Source organism: Staurois parvus, unplaced genomic scaffold, assembly GCF_062004578.1.
Source record: "Staurois parvus isolate SC_StPar_1 unplaced genomic scaffold, SC_StPar_1.0 ptg001257l, whole genome shotgun sequence".
In the NCBI taxonomy this organism is placed as follows: domain Eukaryota; kingdom Metazoa; phylum Chordata; class Amphibia; order Anura; family Ranidae; genus Staurois; species Staurois parvus.
The window spans coordinates 454,225-475,371 of record NW_028319053.1 but is presented as its reverse complement, the minus strand read 5'-3'; the positions used below and the strand labels follow the sequence as shown (position 1 = coordinate 475,371).

Sequence of the window (21,147 nt, the reverse complement as noted above, 5' to 3'; positions counted from 1 at the left end):
TCCAATATGAATTAAAAAAAACAAAACAAACAAAAACATATATAAATGGCATGTTTTAAATGCTGTCTGTGGTTAGGGAGATTCCACCTCGCTTGTCCATGTGGGAGACGGACAGGTAATGATGGGATTTCACTGAGACAGTAAGGTGCACCCCATAATAATGGGGTGTATGGTGAGGAAAGTCCTGGACAAGTTTTGTAAACTCTGAAAATTTTTAGATTTTATTTCAGATATGGATATTTTGTACATTGTTACATCGGTTCGGCGTGGATTGATGTAACTATATATCATACTCGGCATTCTCTGAATGGTGTGAAAAAAAAAATCTTCACCCCCCACAAGTAGTACAGTGTCACTATGGTGACACTGTGCTGCTAGGGTGACAGCATGTAAAAAAACAAAACCATAAATAATATAAAAAAAATAAAAATGTAAAAGAAACATTTTGAAAAAATATAATTTTTGGTTATAAACTAATTTGGGTTAATTTTTTTTTTTTTTTTTACTACAAAGATAGCCGAATATATTTTGGCCAAGATTTATGAAGAAAGCTTATTTATTTGCAAAATTTTATAAGAAACACTTTTTTTCAAAATTTTTGGACTTTTTCATTTATATAGCAAAAAAAATTTAAATCCCAGCGGTGAATAAATACCACCAAAATAAAGTTTTCTCCGTCTCAAAAAAATGCTAAAAAATTCATATGGGTACAGTGTTGCATGACCGCGCAATTGTCATTCAAAGTGTGACAACGCTGAAAGCTGGAAATTGGCCTGGACAGGAAGGGGGTGAAAGTGTCCGGTCTGGAAAGGGGTGAAAGTGTCTGGACTGGAAGGGGGGGAAAGTGTCCGGACTGGAAGGGGGGTGAAAGTGTCCGGACTGGAAGGGGGGTGAAAGTGTCCGGACTGGAAGGGGGGGGAAAGTGTCTGGACTGGAAGGGGGGGGGGGGAAGTGTCCGGACTGGAAGGGGGTGAAAGTGTCCGGACTGGAAGGGGGGTGAAAGTGTCCGGACTGGAAGGGGGGGAAAGTGTCCGGACTGGAAGGGGGGGAAAGTGTCCGGACTGGAAGGGGGGGAAAGTGTCCGGACTGGAAGGGGGGGGGAATGTGTCTGGACTGGAAGGGGGGGGGAATGTGTCCGGACTGGAAGGGGGGGGGGGAATGTGTCCGGACTGGAAGGGGGGGGGGGAATGTGTCCGGACTGGAAGGGGGGGGGGGAATGTGTCCGGACTGGAAGGGGGGGGGGAATGTGTCCGGACTGGAAGGGGGGGGGGAATGTGTCCGGACTGGAAGGGGGGGGGGGGAATGTGTCCGGACTGGAAGGGGGGGGGGGGAATGTGTCCGGACTGGAAGGGGGGGGGAATGTGTCCGGACTGGAAGGGGGGGGGGAATGTGTCCGGACTGGAAGGGGGGGGGGAATGTGTCCGGACTGGAAGGGGGGGGGGAATGTGTCCGGACTGGAAGGGGGGGGGAATGTGTCCGGACTGGAAGGGGGGGGAATGTGTCCGGACTGGAAGGGGGGGGAATGTGTCCGGACTGGAAGGGGGGGGAACGTGTCCGGACTTGACGTGGTTAAAAAAACAACTTTTTCCTCTCTGCATTAATCATTCGGTCCCCCCATCAGATGGTGCACATGACATTTGCGTTTACCATGTTGGCATCTAAGTGTGTGACACATTTTGAATTTTTGTAATCACAAGCTTGATAAACTTGCATTGGGGGAAAAAATTACAAGAAAGTAATTTTTTTTTTCTACTTCCTATTTTTCTCAAATTTAAAATCTAGAAAATGAAAAATATAAGGATCAAAATCTGTTTCCAAATCAAATCCCTTTCTGTACCAATAAAGAAAAAAAATTATACATTTAAAGCAGAACTTCACCGCAACTGAGCCCCACAAAGCAAAAATGCTGTTTAATTTTTAATATTTAAATCAAACTCGCCCATCCCTCCATGTCTCCATGCTTTATTTTGCTGAGAAGTCACATTAAAAACACCCCCCCCCTAGCATTTCTGGCCACGACCATCTTGAGTAAGGGCAGATGATTCATGTAGCTTGTACATGTATGGAATCCATTTGCTCTTAGCTCAGCTTAGCTTAGAAAAGCCCTCCTCCCCTTCTGAAGACTCCTGGGTTGTATGACATCATTTGCCTAGGCATAGAAACCAGGAAGTAACTAAAGAAAGGTAAAAAAAAAAAAAAAGTTCAAACAAAAGTATATTATATTTACTTATCTATTTACCAATGCTAGCAGGATAGGGATTAAAAATGGTCAGTGTTGACTGAGAGGGTGAAGTTGCGCTTTAACCCCTTGTCTACAGGGCACTTCTACCCCTTTACTTACCAGGCCAATTTTCAGCTTTCAGCGGTCACACTTTGAATGACAATTGTGCGGTCATGCAACATTGTACTCATATGAAATTTTTATAATTTTTTTTCTCACAAATAGAGCTTTCTTTTGGTGTTATTTACTTGCAGCTGGGTGTTTATTTTTTGCGCTATAAACAAAAAAAGCGCAAAAAATTTGTAAAAAAAAAAAATGTCTTTGTTTCTTTTATAACTTTTTGCAAACAGGTAATTTCTCTCCTTCACTGATGTGCATTGATGAGGCTGCACTGATAGGCAGCACTGATGATGGGTACTGATAGTCGGCACTTGTGGGTGGCACTGCTGGACACTTGTGGGCGGAACTGGTGGGAGGCACTGCTGGGCACTTGTGGGCGGCACTGCTGGGCACTTGTGGGCGGCACTGCTGGGCACTTGTGGGCGGCACTGCTGGGCACTTGTGGGCATAACTGGTGGTAGGCACTGCTGGGCACTTGTGGGCAGAACTGGTGTGCGGCACTGCTGGGCACTTGTGGGCGGCACTGCTGGGCACTTGTGGGCGGCACTGCTGGGCACTTGTGGGCGGAACTGTTGGGTGGCACTGCTGGGCACTTGTGGGCGGAACTGGTGGGTGGCACTGCTGGGCACTTGTGGGCGGAACTGTCGGGTGGCACTGCTGGGCACCGATCAGGGCACTGATGATGGGTGCCGATCCCCGCTCTGACAACTGCCGAGTCTCGGCAGTACCTTCCTCACGCTCTGACAGCGTGAGGAAAGTGCAGCCGAGAACCTGGCAATTGCATTACCCGGTGATCAGCGTGTCACATCACGTGATCAGCCATGTCCGTAGGACACAGAGATTACGGAGATCGCCTGGTGTGCGCCCCCGGGGGGCGCGCAGGAGAGCATGTTCTGGTAGGACGTCATATGATGACCTACCAGAACTGGCCGGCCGCAGTGCAGCCGTCATTCAGCTACCTGCGGTCGGCAACTGGTTAAGGAAGACCACAAAAGTGGAAAGTTTTATATGGTGGGCAACAGACTCCTCTGGAAAGGGAGAAGAAGGTTCTGGGGCCAAAGTGGTTCAAGTTAGGTTTACCAGAAGCACTTCAGGGGTTTGAGGGCCCCCATTCACTGGGGCTACAACTACAAGAGGGCAATATAGAAACTATCATAAATGTTTATAAGGGTCAGTCCCAATCTGAACTGAAGTCCTCTTTTGTCTCTGTAATCTTGCCATGTAGCCCATTTAACTGTTCTTGTCCCCTAGGGCCCCCGGACCCGCTCAGTAAAGGCCGTCCGCCGTCATGCCTGCGCTTCCATTATCAAGATTTGCCGCGATACTCCGGATCTGGTTCTGGTATGTGGTGTGGTCCATGTGGACTGGGTGTGGGTTGGTTCTGCTTTGTAAGTCATCTATCGCATAACAAGAACCCATTTAGCGACCCAATTTTAATAAGCCTGTATGGTCTATGTGGCCTGGGTGTGGAGAGGGGTGGCATGCACATGTATCATGATTTATCACATGACGAACCCCTTAGTGACCCATTTTTGGTGTGGCAAGCCATGGGCTCACAGCATTTTTGCTAACCTCCTGTATCCTCATCCTTCAGCCTCACTTTACCCTCCTAAGCTCACACGCCACGCTCCTGTTTATGGATGAGCGTCTCACTCAAATGGAGAAATATTCCATGCTGGAAGCCCAGGTGATGATCAGCAACCACTTCAACAACTACGAGAAGCAGCGAGACTTCCTGGCGCAGCTGCTGAGTCCGGCCATCTCTGTCTGGTCATCCCAGGAAATTCAAAGGTGAGAGGATTCTGTGTACAAAAACAATGTGCTTTATAATATATGGTGGAAGGTCCTGATGATTGAAATTCTGTCCTCACAGAGCCATCTCCTCCCCTGAAGAATTAATTTCTTATGTGGGAGCTGAAATCCTGAAAGGACTGGAGGAAGTGGAGAGTCCATGCCAGGCCAACCGCTCTCAGGTAAGTGTCCACTGTCTGCTATAACCCGCTGCCAGGTTGATGTGCACTATCACCCACTGCCAGGTATGACATTCTGCCATGTTAGCGCCAGGTATGACATTCAGCCACGCTAGTGCCCACTGTCAACTGTGACCCACTCTCAGTTGAGTACTTGCTGCCAGGTTAGCGCCCACTGTCCACTGTTGCTCCCTCTCAGGTGAGTACCTACTGTCTGCTTGCATCCATAATGGTGTAACCTTGGTGAAACCTGTTTAACCACTTGAGGCAGGAAAAGCATACTCACAAACCAAAAAGGTCATAAAAACAGAGACAAGGAGTCAAAGATGCCAGTCATGGGCAGTGGAAGTCCTCGGGTAAAAGGGTTAACAAGTACTGGTGAAACTCGAAAAATTAGAATATGGTGCAAAAGTTCATTTATTTCAGTGCAGCAACTTAAAAGGTGAAACTAATATATGAGACTCATTACATGCAAAGCAAGATAGTTCAAGCCGTGATTTGTCATCATTGTGAGGATTATGGCTTACAGCTCAAATGAGAATATTCCATGCAATCAATAAAACACGGATTGTACATAGAACAATATCGGACCTCTGAAAAGTAGAAGCATGCATATGTACTCAGTACTTGGTTTGGGCCCCTTTTGCAGCAATTACTGCCTCAATGCGGCGTGGCATGGAAGCTATCAGCCTGTGGCACTGCTGAGGTGTTATGGAAGACCAGGATGCTTCAATAGCGGCCTTCAGCTCTTCTGCATTGTTCGGTCTCATGTCTGTCATCTTTCTCTTGGCAATGCCCCATAGATTCTCTATGGAGTTCAGGTCAGGCGAGTTTGCTGGCCAATCAAGCACAGTAATCCCACGGTCATTGAACCAGGTTTTGGTGCTTTTGGCAGTGTGGGCGGTGCCAAGTCCTGCTGGAAAATGAAGTCAGCATCCCCATAAAGCTCGTCTGTGGAAGGAAGCATGAAGTGCTCCAAAATCTCCTGGTAGACGGCTGCGTTGACCCTGGACTTAATGAAGCACAGTGGGCCAACACCAGCAGATGACATGGCTCCCCAAATCAACACAGACAGTGGAAACCTCACACTGGACTTCAAGCATCTTGCAGTGTGTGCCTCTCCATTCTTCCTCCATACTCGGGGTCCTTGTGCCTCTCCATTCTTCCTCCATACTCGGGGTCCTTGGGCCTCTCCATTCTTCCTCCATACTCGGGGTACTTGGGCCTCTCCATTCTTCCTCCATACTCGGGGTCCTTGTGCCTCTCCATTCTTCCTCCATACTCGGGGTCCTTGGGCCTCTCCATTCTTCCTCCATACTCGGGGTCCTTGGTTTCCAAATGAGATGCAAAAGTTGCTCTCATCAGAAAAGAGGACTTTGGACCACTGAGCAACAGATGAGGTCTGTTTTTCTTTAGCTCAGGTAAGACGCTTCTGACATTGTTTATTGTTCAGGAGCAGCTTGACAAGAGGAATACGACATTTGAAGCCCATGTCCAGCATCCGTCTGTGTGTGGTGGCTCTTGATGCACTGACTCCAGCCTCAGTCCACTCCTTGTGAAAGTCCCCAACACTTTTTTGTATGGCCTTTTCCTGACAATCCTCTCCAGGCTGCGGTCATCCCTGCTGCTTGTGCACCTTTTTCTTCCACACTTTTCCCTTCCACATAACTCTCTATTAATGTACTTTGATACAGCACTTTGGGAACATCCAACTTTTTCTGCAATTACCTTTTGAGGCTTTCGCTCCTTATGGAGGGTGTCAGTGATGGTGTCAGGTCAGCAGTCTTTCCCATGATTGTGATTCCTACTGAACCAGACTGAGAGACCATTTAAAGGCTCAGGAACCCTTTGCAGGTGTTATGGCTGACTTATCTGATTAGAGTGGGACACTTTGAGCCGAGATTATTCCACCTTTTCACAATATTCCCATTTTCTGAGATTGTGGATTTGGGGTTTTCATGAGCTGTAAGCCATAATCATCACAATGATGACAAATCATGGCTTGAACTATCTTGCTTTGCATGTAATGAGTCTCATATATTGGTTTCACCTTTTAAGTTGCTGCACTGAAATAAATGAACTTTTGCACCATATTCTCCTTTTTCGAGTTTCACCTGTATGTTGTCCTCCTTTTATGCTTTTTGAATATATATATGCTTTTACGTTCATTTCAGTATATTTTTTAGACATTTTTATTGATATATTATTTTTTTTTTTTATATATTGTGAAATTTTATATTTTTTTATATGCTTTTTTTTTTATATGCTATTTCAAATGCAAATTGTTCTGTTATTATCAGTACTTTTATGACTATTTATCAATGCCATTAATAATCTCGGGTACTTGGCGGTAGTGGAGACCCTCCCTCATCTCTCTGTGTTCTCATGGAGTGTATCCTGGGCTTTTTTGTTTCCCTCCTCTCTTTTTAAGATCATTCTGATCCTCTTTCTATAAATTAATTTTGGGCTTTTAATAGCGCCGCTGTTGTCTCCTTTATCGGAGGCCACTGTATTTGCCAATACTCGCGCCCCCCCTTCATTGCACACTTCCACCATCAGCATTAGTCACTTCCAGATATTGGCCGGAGAGTGATGAAAGCTTCTGCGCATGCGCGATCGACACATTCACCCAGCACGCATGCGCAATGTCCGCGGATCGTTTTACATGCTTCCGGAATCCAGTGCCACACATTTGTATTGGCATGCTCATTTATACATACAGTTTAGACGCCATGACAGTCAGCCCGTTCATCTACCCCAAATAGAGCCAGGTGTCTTTGCAGTTTAAAGGAGCAGATCAGTTTCATCCTTGTGCATTGTAGATGCACAGAGTAAAGTCACATTTACAGTATATCCTAGGCGCTGTGATCAGTCCATCTGGTAAGCACTTTTTATTGCCGTATTACAGTCATCTACTATATGCCCATTTAAGTTTGGGACAACTCCTCTTTTAGGGTATCACTCGCAGGATTCCGCCCCCTTTTTTTGCACAGAGAGGGAATGGCTGGAGTCTCATCACTTAGTTTCATATTTAACCATTTTCATACCGGGCAATTTTCCCCCTTCCTGCCCAGGCCAGTTTTCAGGTTTCAGCGCTCTCACACTTTGAATGACAATTGCGCGGTCATACAACATTGTACCCAAACTAAAATTTTATAATTTTCTTCACACAACTAGAGCTTTCTTTTGGTGGTATTTAATCACCGCTGGGGTTTTTATTTTTTGCTAAATTAATTCCGCAAATTTTGAAAAAAAAACACATTTTTCTATGTTTCGGTTATAAAAGTTTACAAATAAATAATTGTTCTTCATAAATTTAGGCCGAGATGTATTCTGCTACATGTCTTTGGTGAAAATAACCCAAATTAGGATGTATTACTTAGTTTGTAGTTCACAAACTATGGGATAGATCTGAATATTGATCAATCCTGAAGTACTGACGGCCAATCTAATTTGAGGTCCAAGAAAGTCAGAATAGTACAGATATCCCCCAAATGTCAGGACAGTACAGATATCCCCCAAATGTCAGGACAGTACAGATATCCCCCAAATTACCCCTTTGTGCAGAGTAGACAGTCCGACGTACTTCATAAGAGGAATGGCGAGTTTTTTGAAGTTGTATTTTTTTTGTCATAATTTTTCGGAAAATGAAAAAATTAAAAAAATTATATTCACTATTTTTTTTTTACATACTGTCACCAGTGCAGTACAGCGTCATCATATAACTGGCATGGCAGTGATCAGGGACACTGACTGGTGACAGTATGAAAAAAAAAATATATATATTTTTTTTTATTATTTTTAATTTTTTATTACTTTTTTTTAATTTTTATTTCATATTTTACTATGACCAAAGTAGTACAATGTTACCATAGTAAAATTGTACTACTTTGGGGACGTGATCAGTATAATTTGCTTATAGCAAAGAATTCCTTTGCTATAAGCAAGCATTTACCTGAATGAAATCGATTAATTCAGGGTTTTTTGTTTTTTTTTTTTGTGCTTGGCTGTGATTTGGCCACAGCTAATCACATGACATGTGCATGTGACCTGCTGTGACCATTCACAGCTAGGCACTAGTATACAATGGATGACATGAATGAAGCCATCCATTGTATACAACTGTCATGTGACCTGCTGTGATTGGTCACAGCAGGTCACATGGTACCTGCAACGGGGGCCGGTACTCAGATCTGTCATCGGCCGTGTCCGAGGTACACGGCTAGTGACAGATCGCGCTGCTGCGCTGCTCTGCAACCGCGCATGTGCGGGAGGATGCCAAATGGCGTATACCCCGGAAATCTGCAGCACTTTTGCGGCCGCCAAACGGCTATAGGCCGGGTGGCTAATGGGTAAGAACCATCCTTATGCATTGCGTCTTATCTATTGCTCTGAGGAAAGGAGTTCGACTCCCGAAACACAAAAAGCTCCCCAAACCAATGACTGTTTTTGAATAGCATATATGCATAAAAAGCAGCAGTATATTTTCTCAATTCATGGTAGGTGCTGCTTTTTTTTTCCCACCTCTTAGGTTCTGTGCACCATACCCTTGTCCCCTTCACCCTTGTTATCCACCTCCGGACTGAGATCTCTGCTCTGAATGATAGGCTTCTGATGTCTCCAGTCATGAACTTGATAATGTTCCTCTTCGGTAATCTCACATCTGCTGTCTTTCTGCATATTTTTGTGTTGACAGCTGAGTTTCGCCTTGTATACGGTGGAAGGGGTGCTGCGAAGAGCCCGATGGCCCAGTGATCCAGAGACAGCAAAAGCTGGCGGATTTGTCGTTGGTTACACTCCAGAAGGAAACCCCATTTATCGCAACCCGTGCAGTGAGCATGTGCTAAAACTTCTGGACAGCATCCTCTCCCTGGTGCGGTGAGTGTCTGCTCCCATTCTTCATTCTGTGAATATACAGCCAGGGGTATCCTCCTTGCAAGCTTGTTCCATGGTAGTGAAGCGAGGATGAGGATTGGCATCCTGGAGCGTGCGCATTTAAAGACAAACTAAAGTCAAAACTGTAACTCACTGGGATTGATTTACTAAAACTGCATGGAGTGAAAAATCTGGTGCAGCTCTGAATAGTAACCAATCAGCTTCCAGGTTTTAGTGTCAAAGCTTAACCACTTCCAGTCCGGACACTTTCACCCCCTTCCAGTCCGGGCACATTTACCCTCTTCCTGTCCATGCCAATTTTCAGCTTTCAGCGCTATCACACGTTGAATGACAATTACACGGTCATGCAACACTGTACCCATATGAATTTGTTAGCATTTTTTTCAGACAGATAAAGTTTATATTGGTGGTATTTATTCACCACTGGGATTTTTATTTTTTATGCTATGTAAATGAAAATGTCCAAAGATTTTGAAAAAAAGTGTTTTTCTAATAAATTGTGCAAATAAATATTTCATCATAAATCTTGGCCAAAATTTATTCTGTTATCTTTTTAGTAAAAAAAAAAAATGCAATAACCCAAATTAGTTTATAACGAAAAATTATAATTTTTAAACCTTTTTTTTAAATTTGTTTTTATATTTTTTTTAACATACTGTCACCCTAGCAGTACAGTGTCACCATGGTGACACTATACTACTTGTGGGGGGGAGATGATTTTTTTTTTTTTTTACACTGATTACTTTTACACCCATAAAGGCTGTAAAAGCAATCATTTCTCCTTCTCTCTAGCTGCATTCTTGCAGCCATTGAGAACTACTGTGTGACCTGTGATTGGTCACAGCTTGTCACCTGGTACAAGGCTGTTGTGAATAGCCCTGTACCATGTGACCTCTGTGATCATTCACAGATTTCACACGTAGTAAGCAATGATGTCAGAAGTGACATCTTGCTTACTACTCTGCATGTGATCACTGATTGGCCAATTAGTGATCACATGATCGGGACCTTACACCGAGGTCCCGTCTGACGATCGGTATTCTACTGTGTCCGGAGGACACAGCGGGCACCGGATCGCGGTGCTGTGCGCTCCAAGGGAGTGCGCACAAGCAGGGTGCAGGGAGGCCGTTTATAAATGGCCACCCGACCCTGCACTGCCACCGTCCAGCCATTTATATACATGGGCCGGATAGGAGGTGGTTAATTGAGTTAGCTGAAGTTAGAAGCTGATTGGCTACCATGCACAGCTGCACCAGATTTTGCACTCCAGTTTTAGTAAATCAACCCCACTGTCTTGCCAAGTGCTTTAGAAATGAATGGGAGACTCCTAGAATAGCGCAGGTGCCAAGTGGCCGACCTCCTGTGTTCACAATGCAGGAGAGCAGCAGCAATCAAGTTGACAGGTTCACCTTAAATGACCATTCCTCATACATGCGCTTCCTCATCTAAATAATTACCTACCCAACCCAAAGTGCCTCTAACCTTTCTCATTCTTTGACCCGGTACACCGTCTTTCTTCTCCTCAGGTCATTCAACAATCTGTACCTTCCAGAGGTTGTCCAGAAGATGGGTGATTTCTATGCCAAGTGTTTGGATGTGATGGAGATGGAGAAGAAGTGCATCTTGGGTAAGTAACAGGCCTGTGATAGTTGTATGCAGAGATTTATATGCGTCTTTCCACTCCCTGATGTTGTATTCCACTTGTAGGGTTGACACAGCCCGTCCTGGACACATATGACGTCCCCGTGTACCGGAGCTCCGAGGAGAGGATGCAAGGCTTCTTCTGCACCATGTATGACAGCTGGTGAGTCCTGCTCTGCCACAGTTATGTGTTCTGTTCCCGATGGCGGAGTTCTCATTAATTTATCCCCATTTCAGTTACCAGGTCATGGGAAACCTCGGACCATCCTTGTCGCAGGACTTTTATTCTATTCCGGATCTGGCCACTCGCCTGGTTAATTCGGCCTTCTGCAATCTCAGCAATGTACCGGACTTCCGCCTGCGAGCCATGCTGCATATCCTTCAGTGCTGGAGAGATTTGGGAGGGAATTTGGCCCTGATGCATGGAGGGTAGGGTGGAAGGAGGGATGTGGGCATTGGCACTTCTATTTTAGGTCAACTGTATTTTTATTTATTTTCAATTTAAACAGTGTCTGTACAAAAGCACTTTGATATATAGATATCAAGTACAATTCATTGAGCATTAAAAAGACATTTGTCACCGTGTCCACACAGGGCAAAGTGACATTGTCGTCGCAAAGCCCCCTGTCCCCCCATATACTCCCCTTGACCACGCTCCTTCCTGTGGTGCAGCCGGTGCTAAAACTTGCAGTGTCTGTGCTGCATTAGAACAGCGATATCGTTTCATCTGTCATGTGACAGTACTTAGGGCCAGAAATTGGCTGTTAGGCCCCAGGTCTGTCACACTAGAGCAGGTCATGGTGAAGGAGTGCAGGTAAGATTAGTAGTTGGAACATGGGTGGGGTGAAGATGGGGGAAGGGTTGCAGAGACACAGGGACAGAGCTCTTTAACCACTTCCAGACCGGACACTTTTACCCCCTTCCTGACCAGGGCAATTTTCAGCTTTCAGCGCTATCACACTTTGAATGACAATTGCGCAGTCATGCAACACTGTACCCAAATGAATTTTTTACCATTTTTTGAGACAAATAAAGCTTTATTTTGGTGGTTTTTATTCACCGCTGGGATTTTTATTTTTTTTGCTATGTAAATGAAAGAGTCCAAAAATTTTGAAAAAGTGTTTTTTTTTATAAAATTTTGCAAATAAATAATATTTCATCAGAAATCTTTGCCAAAATTTATTCCATTATCTTTTTAGTAAAAAAAAAAAATCTAAATTAGTTCATCACCAAAAATTATAATTTTTAAACTTTTTTTTTTACATTTTTACTTTATTTTTTATATTTTTTATTTTTTATATATGGCCACCCTAGCAGTACAGTGTCACCATGGTGACACTGTACTACTTGTGGGGGGTGAGGAAGATTTATTATTTTTTTTTTTACACTGATTGCTTTTACACCCATATAGGATGTAAAAGCAATAATTTCTCCTTCTCTCTGTCTGCATTCTTGCACTCATTGAGAAGTACTGAGTGAGCTGTGATTGGTCACAGCTTGTCACAAGGTACAAGGCTGTTGTGAATAGCCCTGTACCATGTGACCTCTGTGATCATTCACAGATTTCACACGTAGTAAGCAATGATGTCAGAAGTGATATCTTGCTTACTACTTTGCATGTGATCACTGATTGGCCAATCAGTGATCACATGATCGGGACCTCGTACAGAGGTCCCGTCCGACTATCGGTGGTTCACTGTGTCCGGAGGACACAGCGGGCACCGGATTGCGGTGCTGCGCGCTCCCAGGGAGCACACACAAGCAGGGTGCAGGGAGGCCATTTATAAATGGCCACCCGACCCTGCACTGCCACCGTCTGGCCGTTCATATGCAACGGCCGGTTGGGAAGTGGTTAAGAGACTCTGTAAGCAGATCATTTCAACAATTCTTGCCATAAGATTATGGGGGAGGTTTACCAATTCTGGTGCAGCTGTGCATAATAACCAATCGGCTTCTAATTTCATCTTGTTCAATTAGCCACTTTCCCTCTGCTCTATAGCGGGTTTACTGCTACAGGGTGGCATTCCTGTAAATAAAAATCACGTAAATATACGTGATTTTGCACTCCCGCCACCTGGGGGTGCACCCGCCGCTGGAGGAAATCTTCTGTTGTGAACCGTCACAGCACAAAACTATCTATGGCACCTGCAGATCGTCGAGCAAGGCTACGGCTATGTTTACAAAGCCATAGCTTTGTTGCGACAGGAAGGAGTCATGAATCGTGTCTCTCCGCAGAGCTGAGAACCTGATCCATCGCTTTCCCTAGTAAAAGCACCACCTAGTGTACACCAAGCACATAGCTAGGCGCACACTTAACCCTTTGTTCACACTAGATGTTAACCCCTTCCCAACCAGTGTCATTAGTACAGTGATCAGAGCATATTTTTAGCGCTGATCACTGTATTAGTGTCGCTGGTTCCCACAAAGCGTCAGTATAAAAATGTCTGCCGCAATATCACAGTCCCGCTAAAAGTCGCTGATCGCCGCCATTACTAGTATAAAAAAAAAAACATTCCAGTATATGTACCATAATTTGTAGATGCTATCATTTTTGCGCAAACTAATCAATATACAATTATTGGGATTTTTTTACCAAAAATATGTAGCAGAATACCTTTTGGTCTAAATTTTAAGGAGAAATTTGATTTTTAACTTTTTTTTTTTTTTTTATTGGATATAGTTAGTCTGGCTGAAAAAAGACAAAAGTCCATCCAGTTCAATCATATGTTTTATAGCCGTAAATAGATTTTTAAAAAAAACCAAATATATATATATATATATATATATATATATATATATATATATAATTTTTTTTTTTTTTCTCCAAATTTGTCAGTCTTTTTTTAACGTAAAAACTGAAGAGGTGATTGAATACCACCAAAAGAAAGCTCTATTTGTGGGGAAAAAACTACCTCAATTTCATTTGGGTACAGCATTGCATGACCGGGCAATTGTCCGTTAAAGTAACGCAGCGCCGTATCGCAAATGGCCTGGTCAGGAAGGGGGGAGGGAATCTTCTGGAGGGCAAGTGGTTAAGCTTTGACAAAAAAACTTAGAAGCTGATTGGTTATTGTGCAGAGCTGTACCAGATTCTGTGCACCAGGTTTAGTAAATCTGCTCCCATATTTGTATTTTTCCTTACTGTATGCATGATATTTACCCGTAAAAGCCTCCTTTGTGTTGACATCCAAAGGCCCTAAGCTTCCACTGTGCGCCACCATCTTGGATGTGATGTCAGCAGCCCCAGGCGATTCAAGGTTATAGAGGGGTAATCGGATGGCACCAGATGGGCGAAGAGGTTTTTAAAAATGTGATATAGAGAGCAAAGAGAGGTGAATATAGGTGGCACAGGGGTAAGATGGTCAATGGGGCGGAGAGGGGTGATATAGATGTCACAGCAATAATATGCCAGTATGGGGAGAGGATCCTCTGATGTACAAACATTGGGATTGGAACATTCTTTTTGCCAAGATACGGGGGTTGATTTACTAAAACCGGAGAGTGCATAATTTGGTGCTGCTCTGCAAAGAAACCAATCGGCTTCCAGATTTTGTCCAACCTTATTTAAACAAGCTGAAGTTAGAAGCTGATTGGCTACCATTCTCAGCTGCACCAGATTTTGCACTCTCCAGTTTTAGTAATTCAGTTGCCTGGTCACCTATTTTTCCTTAACGTCCTATCTGCACGTCTGTTTGTGAAGCCGCTTATCCTGTCCTGTCCTCCAGAGAGGTACGAGAGCCTTATATGCCCCATCGTGGGTCCGCTACTGAACTTCCTGCACCAGGTAAGAAAACTGCTTGGTTTCTGTCCTGTTAGTAGTGAGCTCTTCACCATGTTGACACTATTTATTTATTACAGGTACTTGTATAACGCTGTAAATTTACTCAGCGCTATATATATATATATATATATATATTACTCTGTGTGTATATATGTGTGTGTGTGTGTATGTATATATATATTATACACTGTGTGTATATACGTGTGTGTATGTATGTGTATATATGTGTGTGTGTGTGTGTGTATATACCGTATTTGCCGACGTATAAGACGACCCCCTACTTTTCCTGCTAAAATGTAGTGTTTGGGCTATACTCGTCGTATAAGACTACCCCTCTTCCAATGCACACCAGTGATAGGAATAGTGCCCCATCATTGGTATCAGTGGCAGGAATAGTGCCCCATCATTGGTATCAGTGGGAGGAATAGTGCCCCATCATTGGTATCAGTGGCAGGAATAGTGTCCCATCATTGGTATCAGTGGGGGGAATAGTATCCCAACATTGATATCAGTGGGGGGAATAGTGCCCCATCATTAGTATCAGTGGGGGGAATAGTATCCCAACATTGGTGTCAGTGGGAGGAATGGTGTCCCATCATTGGTGTCAGTGGGGGGTGGAATAGTGCCCCATCATTGGTGTCAGTGGGGGGGAGGAATAGTGCCCCATCGTTGGTGTCAGTGGGGGGGGGAGGAATAGTGCCCCATCGTTGGTGTCAGTGGGGGGGAGGAATAGTGCCCCATCGTTGCTGTCAGTGGAGGAATAGTGCCCCATCATTGGTATCAGTGGGAGGAATAGTGCCCCATCATTGGTGTCAGTGGAGGAATAGTGCCCCATCATTGGTGTCAGTGGGGGGAATAGTGCCCCATCATTGGTATCAGTGGGAGGAATAGCGCCCCATCATTGGTATCAGTGGGAGGAATAGTGCCCCATCATTAGTATCAGTGACACCAATGATGGGGCACTATTCCTCCCACTGACACTTACTGACCCTGTTCTCGTATGATGCTGCTGCAGACAGCATATGTGGTTGCAGCAGCACCTCTACACTGAACACTTACCTGCTGGTCCCCTGCACTCGATTTTCGGCCCCGCGAAAATCGCGCCGCCCCCCTAAAAGTGTCAGTATGCCGTATACCGGCGTATAAGACGACCCCCGACTTTTGAGAAGATTTTCAAGGGGTAAAAAGTCGTCTTATACGCCGGCAAATATGGTATATGTGTGTGTGTATATGTATATATATGTATATGTATGTGTATATATATATATATATATATATATATATATATATATATATATATATATATATATACACACACACATATATTAGATCTATTTTTATTTATTTCAGGTATAGCGCCGTCAATTTACGCAGCACTTTACATATATACTGTACATTCACATCAGTCCCTAACCCTCAAGGGGCGTACAATCTAAGGTCCCTAACTCACATTCATACATACACATACTAGGGTCTATTTAAACAGGAGCCAATTCACCTACCAGCATGTCTTTGGACTGTGAAAGGAAACTGGAGTACCCGGAGGAAACCTGAACAGGGAAAACATGCAAACTCCAGGCAGGTGGTGCCGTGGTTGGGATTTGAACCAGCGACCCTAGTACTGCCAGGTGAAAGTGCGAACCATTCAGACACGGTGCTGCCCACTGAAGAATGGCTGAACAGATGCCTGGATAAGCTGCAGATTTTAGCCATGACTACTACAGTGATGGTAGCAGTCTTCCAGGTCCTGTGTCCCGGAAGACAGGATACAGGAAAATCTGTGCAGCACTGGCTGCACCACTGCACTGTGTCCCCTTAGGCTTGGATGGGCTCTTTACCAAGACTTTGTATACTGAGTGCTAAACAGGGTTTCATTTCATCTAATAGGCTGCAAATACCAGTGGAGGCCACAGCTTTGCAACAAAGCCAAAAAAGCACCTTGGGGGGGGGGGGGGGAATTTTAGATCATCTTAAAATAAAGGTACAGATGATGTGTAATGTTAATCAGGTAAATATGAATTTCTATATGGAAAATGGTCCTATTTTTCCCTTGCTTTAAGCAGGTAGCACCCTTGAGACTTTTTGAATTGAATTAACACATTGGCAGACCGCATAGAGGTGATGCTGGGCTCTCATTAGGAAATTGGGAAAGTCCAGCATGCTTTGCAAGCAGTGACTTAGATTCTTACTGCAATACATATTTTTGGAAAATGTTTTGCTGCATGCAATTCACATAAAATTTTGCTTTACAAAACTTGAAAAAAAATGTAAATTATAACCCACAAAACTGTTCTAATTTTTAATCATATCCTCCTTTTTTGTCTCTTCCAGAGATTGTCACAAAAATGGTTAACAAGGTTAGTACTCAGCGGGTCTGGGGGGGGGGATTAGTAGAATGATGGAGGAGGATGGATGATGGAGGGGGAGGAAGATAGAAGGAAAGGTGGAAGAGAAGGATGGATGAATATATAGGGGAGTGAGATGGAAGGGTGCGTGGAGCAGAATGGATGGATGGAGAGAATTAGTGGAGTGTGGAAGAGGAAGATTGGAGAAGGACTGGTGATGGAGAAAGATGAGCAGAGAAGGGCAGGTTATGGAATTAGATGAGAGAAGAAAAAAGTGGGAAGGATGGATGGAGTGAAAAGATGAAAGGACAGGAGGAGGAGAAAGACGGATGGGTAGATTGAGGTAAGGGATGGAAGAAAGTATGGAGTAGAAAAATGGGATGGAGGGGAGAGATGGAGACCAGTGGATAAGGGGGGAGAGATGGAGACCAGTGGATAAGGGGGGAGAGATGGAGACCAGTGGATAAGGGGGGAGAGATGGAGACCAGTGGATGAGGGGGGAGAGACGGAGACCAGAGGATGAGGGAGGAGAGACGGAGACCAGTGGATGGGGGGAGAGGTGGAGACCAATGGATGAGGGGGGAGAGCCGGAGACCAGCTCACGGTAGGGGGAGAGGCGGGGACCAGCGCACGGTAAGGGGAGAGGCGAAGACCAGCGCGCGGTAGGGGGAGAGGCGGAGACCAGCGCGCGGTAGGGGGAGAGGCGGAGACCAGCGCACGGGAGGGGGAGAGGCGGAGACCAGCGCACGGGAGGGGGAGAGGCGGAGACCAGCGCACGGGAGGGGGAGAGGCGGAGACCAGCGCACGGGAGGGGGAGAGGCGGAGACCAGCGCACGGGAGGGGGAGAGGCGGAGACCTGTGGATGGAGGACCTATGGAGCTCAGTATTGCACCTCGTTTTTCTAAATGTAAAAGCTGATATCTGGGCTCTAGGGCCCTCCAGTGCTTACATTCTTGGCTTAGGCCGAGGCGAACTGTTGCAGTGGGCATGTTGTCTGAAACAGTCGCCATATTTGACTGAGGGGTAATGGTTTTTCTCAGCAGTGGAGAAGATTATGGAGACTTGAACACAGAATCATCAGAGATCCTGGAAATCGAGCTGACACGGCTGCTGACCAGAGAAATGGTGGATCTGCTTGGTAAGTCCTTTAGATACTTGCAAATAACAGAAGTAGAACCAGTGTTCTTCCCGTGTGTGTGTATGGCACCAGGTATTAAGAGTCCCTCTTCTCCTGTTCTCTGTATGATGCCAGTTACGTGCTGCGTGGCCAAGAAAACCAGTGAGCAAAGCACAAACAAAGCAGAGGTGGACGGACTGCGGGGTGTGAATCAGCCTGAAGCAGAGGGTAAGAGAACATAGAATAATTAACATCATTTATTTCTGAAGAGATATAGTGACTGTAAACATAGCCTTTCATTATGGTCAGGATTACAAAAATATCGTGTGGTGTTTTATATAGCCAGCAGATGATGTTTACATCCCACATCATTAGCATGATTCCATTTCAGCTGTGAATGAGGCATAACAGCAGTGACTCCATGCTGCTCAGTCCCACATTTTAATCAGACAAATAGAGACTCATAGCAATTTGTGACTGCTTTAGCTAACCCATGGTGCTCTGGGAGTCCTTTGTCATATATTGAATGTTTATCTCTAAAACAAAGACGTGTATAATACAGTGAAAGAAAATCCTAAATCAAGAGTAAAGTTAAAAATAAAATTGACACAAAACCAAAAAAAAACCCTGTAGGCCAGCCTGCAATAACTCCTCCCACTACCAGTATGCTTCTGTTTTTCATCCTCCATTTTCCATCTTTCCAGCACTGTCTTCCTCAGTCTTGGTGGGGGGGAATTGGGGGGTGGGGGATGGGGTTCCGGTGCCCACATTCTTTTAAAGGTTCTGGACGTGTCTTCTGGTGTTGCTTACATCTGCAGTCTGGGGTAATGTTACGTCATTATCTTAGTCTCTCATGTCCTCGGAGCCCTTTTTGGGTCTGTCTTGTGTTTGGACCCTCTGCCCAGTCAGCTGATTATTTTTTTTTTTGCCAGTCATGCAAAGGTTTTAGGAGCCAAATTTCCAGGGCGCACCAATAGGACAGCAGAGCCTAAGAAAAATAGTGGCTGCGCTACTGGGAGGCCCCTGGAGGCAATCCAGTAGTTAGAGGTGCCAAATTGCTACCATCGGACAATCAACAGTTGGTTTATCAGATTTATATAACCCCCCCATTGCTGTATGCCATAGGTCTGAGGCAGCAAATGGGCTAAGGGTGATTAACCACTTGCCGTCCGCCTGCTGTTTATAAACGGCAGGGCGGTGGCAGTCCAGGGGCGGGTTGCCGTTCATAAACGGCACCCACCTTTTCTAGCTGTGCGCGCTCCCTGGGAGCGTGCAGCACCGCAATCCGGTGCCCGCTGTGTCCTCTGGACACAGTGAAACCCCCGATCGTCGGACGGGACCTCTATACGAGGTCCCGATCATGTGATCACATGCAAAGTAGTAAGCAAGATGTCACTTGTGACATCATTGCTTACTACGTGTGAAATCTGTGAATGATCACAGAGATCACATGGTACAGGGCTATTCACAACAGCCTTGTACCATGTGACAAGCTGTGACCAATCACAGCTCACTCAGTACTTCTCAATGACTGCAAGAATGCAGACAGAGAGAAAGAGAAATGATTGCTTTTACATCCTATATGGGTGTAAAAGCAATCAGTGTAAAAAAAAAAAAAATCTTCACCCCCCACAAGTAGTACAGTGTCACCATGGTGACACTGTACTGCTAGGGTGACAGTATGTAAAAAAATAAAATAAAAAATAATATAAAAAAATAAAAATGTAAAAAAAATTATAATTTTTGGTTATAAACTAATTTTGCATTTTTTTTTTTTTACTAAAAAAATAACGGAATAAATTTTGGCCAAGATTTATGATGAAATAATATTTATTTGCAAAATTTTATTAAAAAAAAACAAACACTTTTTTCCAAAATTTTTGGACTTTCATTTACATAGCAAAAAAAATAAAAATCCCAGTGGTGAATAAATACCACCAAAATAAAGATTTTTCTGTCTCAAAAAAATGTTAAAAAATTCATATGGGTACAGTGTTGCATGACCGCGCAATTGTCATTCAAAGTGTGATAGCGCTGAAAGCTGAAAATTGGCCTGGACAGGAAGGGGGTGAAAGTGTCTGGACTGGAAGGGGGTGAAAGTGTCCGGACTGGAAGGGGGTGAAAGTGTCCAGACAGGAAGTGGTTAACACCTCTATTTGACATTGCATGGCAATATATTTACAGTGATATTAAAGGCTTTTTTTTTAAATAATAAACCTGTTATACTTACCTAGGATTTTACACAAAGCAGCCCTGATCCTCCTCTTGTTGGTCCCCTGCCGGCACTGCTAGCTCCTCCCCCCTGCTGAATGATCCCAGAGCAAGCCTCTTGCTATTGAGGCACTTGTGCATGCGTGCTCTGTGTGTCCATAAGAACAGGGCTTGGCTCAGCCTCCACTTCCTCCTCACTGGCTGTGATTGACATCAGCGGGAGCCAATGCTATGTCTAAGCGAATGAGGAGGCAGAGAGCTGGGACAGTAGCTGCTCTCATGCACATCGCTGGATCGGGCTCAGGTAAGTATTGGGGGGAGGGGGCTGCAGGGAGAGCTGCATACTTGAGGTTTTTTTTACATTCATGCATAATTGTAGACAACCCTTCAGGCTTTACAAGCACTTTAATTATATTGTTCAGTATACGAATTCCTCCTTCTTGTTTTCACATACGAAACAAACTATTCAGAAAAAGTGGCCGAGGTTAGGGCAGACTATAGCAATGGCTTGAGGTTGTCTTGTCACCCCAGTGTTAGAGACACCCTTCTTATATTGTCCGTATCTTTTTTTGCCCCTCTTGATCACCTGTTTGTGCTCCCTGGCAGATGAGGAGAAGATGAGCCTGGAAGTGCCGTTACCCGGGTCTCTGGAGTTGACCGATCTTGGGAAATTTCTGATGTCAAGTGAGGTGAGTTCTGATCCAGGTGGGCAGACTGTTTAATTTCTGAGTTCTCCAAGATGAATCTCTAAGGCCTGCCTCACACGGGCTTCAGCTTGTGTAAGAGCAGTGTGAACCGCAAGCTTTGACAAAGTATTTGCAGGGCTTTTAGCTTTCTTGAAGCTT

At 44.6% G+C, this 21,147-nt stretch overlaps 1 protein-coding gene across 1 annotated transcript in view; it reads left to right on the top strand.

Moving 5' to 3' along the window:
• XPO5 (exportin 5) overlaps positions 1-21,147 on the top strand; it is a gene marked incomplete at its 5' end in the record, with an annotated part of 66,080 nt that overhangs the window by 27,202 nt on the left and 17,731 nt on the right. The window contains 12 exon segments of the mRNA XM_089660654.1: positions 3,593-3,682; positions 3,936-4,132; positions 4,215-4,314; positions 9,008-9,189; positions 10,734-10,834; positions 10,915-11,011; positions 11,086-11,222; positions 14,535-14,632; positions 16,961-16,986; positions 18,018-18,112; positions 18,227-18,319; positions 20,909-20,991. Coding sequence (XP_089516780.1) covers positions 3,593-3,682; positions 3,936-4,132; positions 4,215-4,314; positions 9,008-9,189; positions 10,734-10,834; positions 10,915-11,011; positions 11,086-11,222; positions 14,535-14,632; positions 16,961-16,986; positions 18,018-18,112; positions 18,227-18,319; positions 20,909-20,991 — 1,299 coding nt within the window.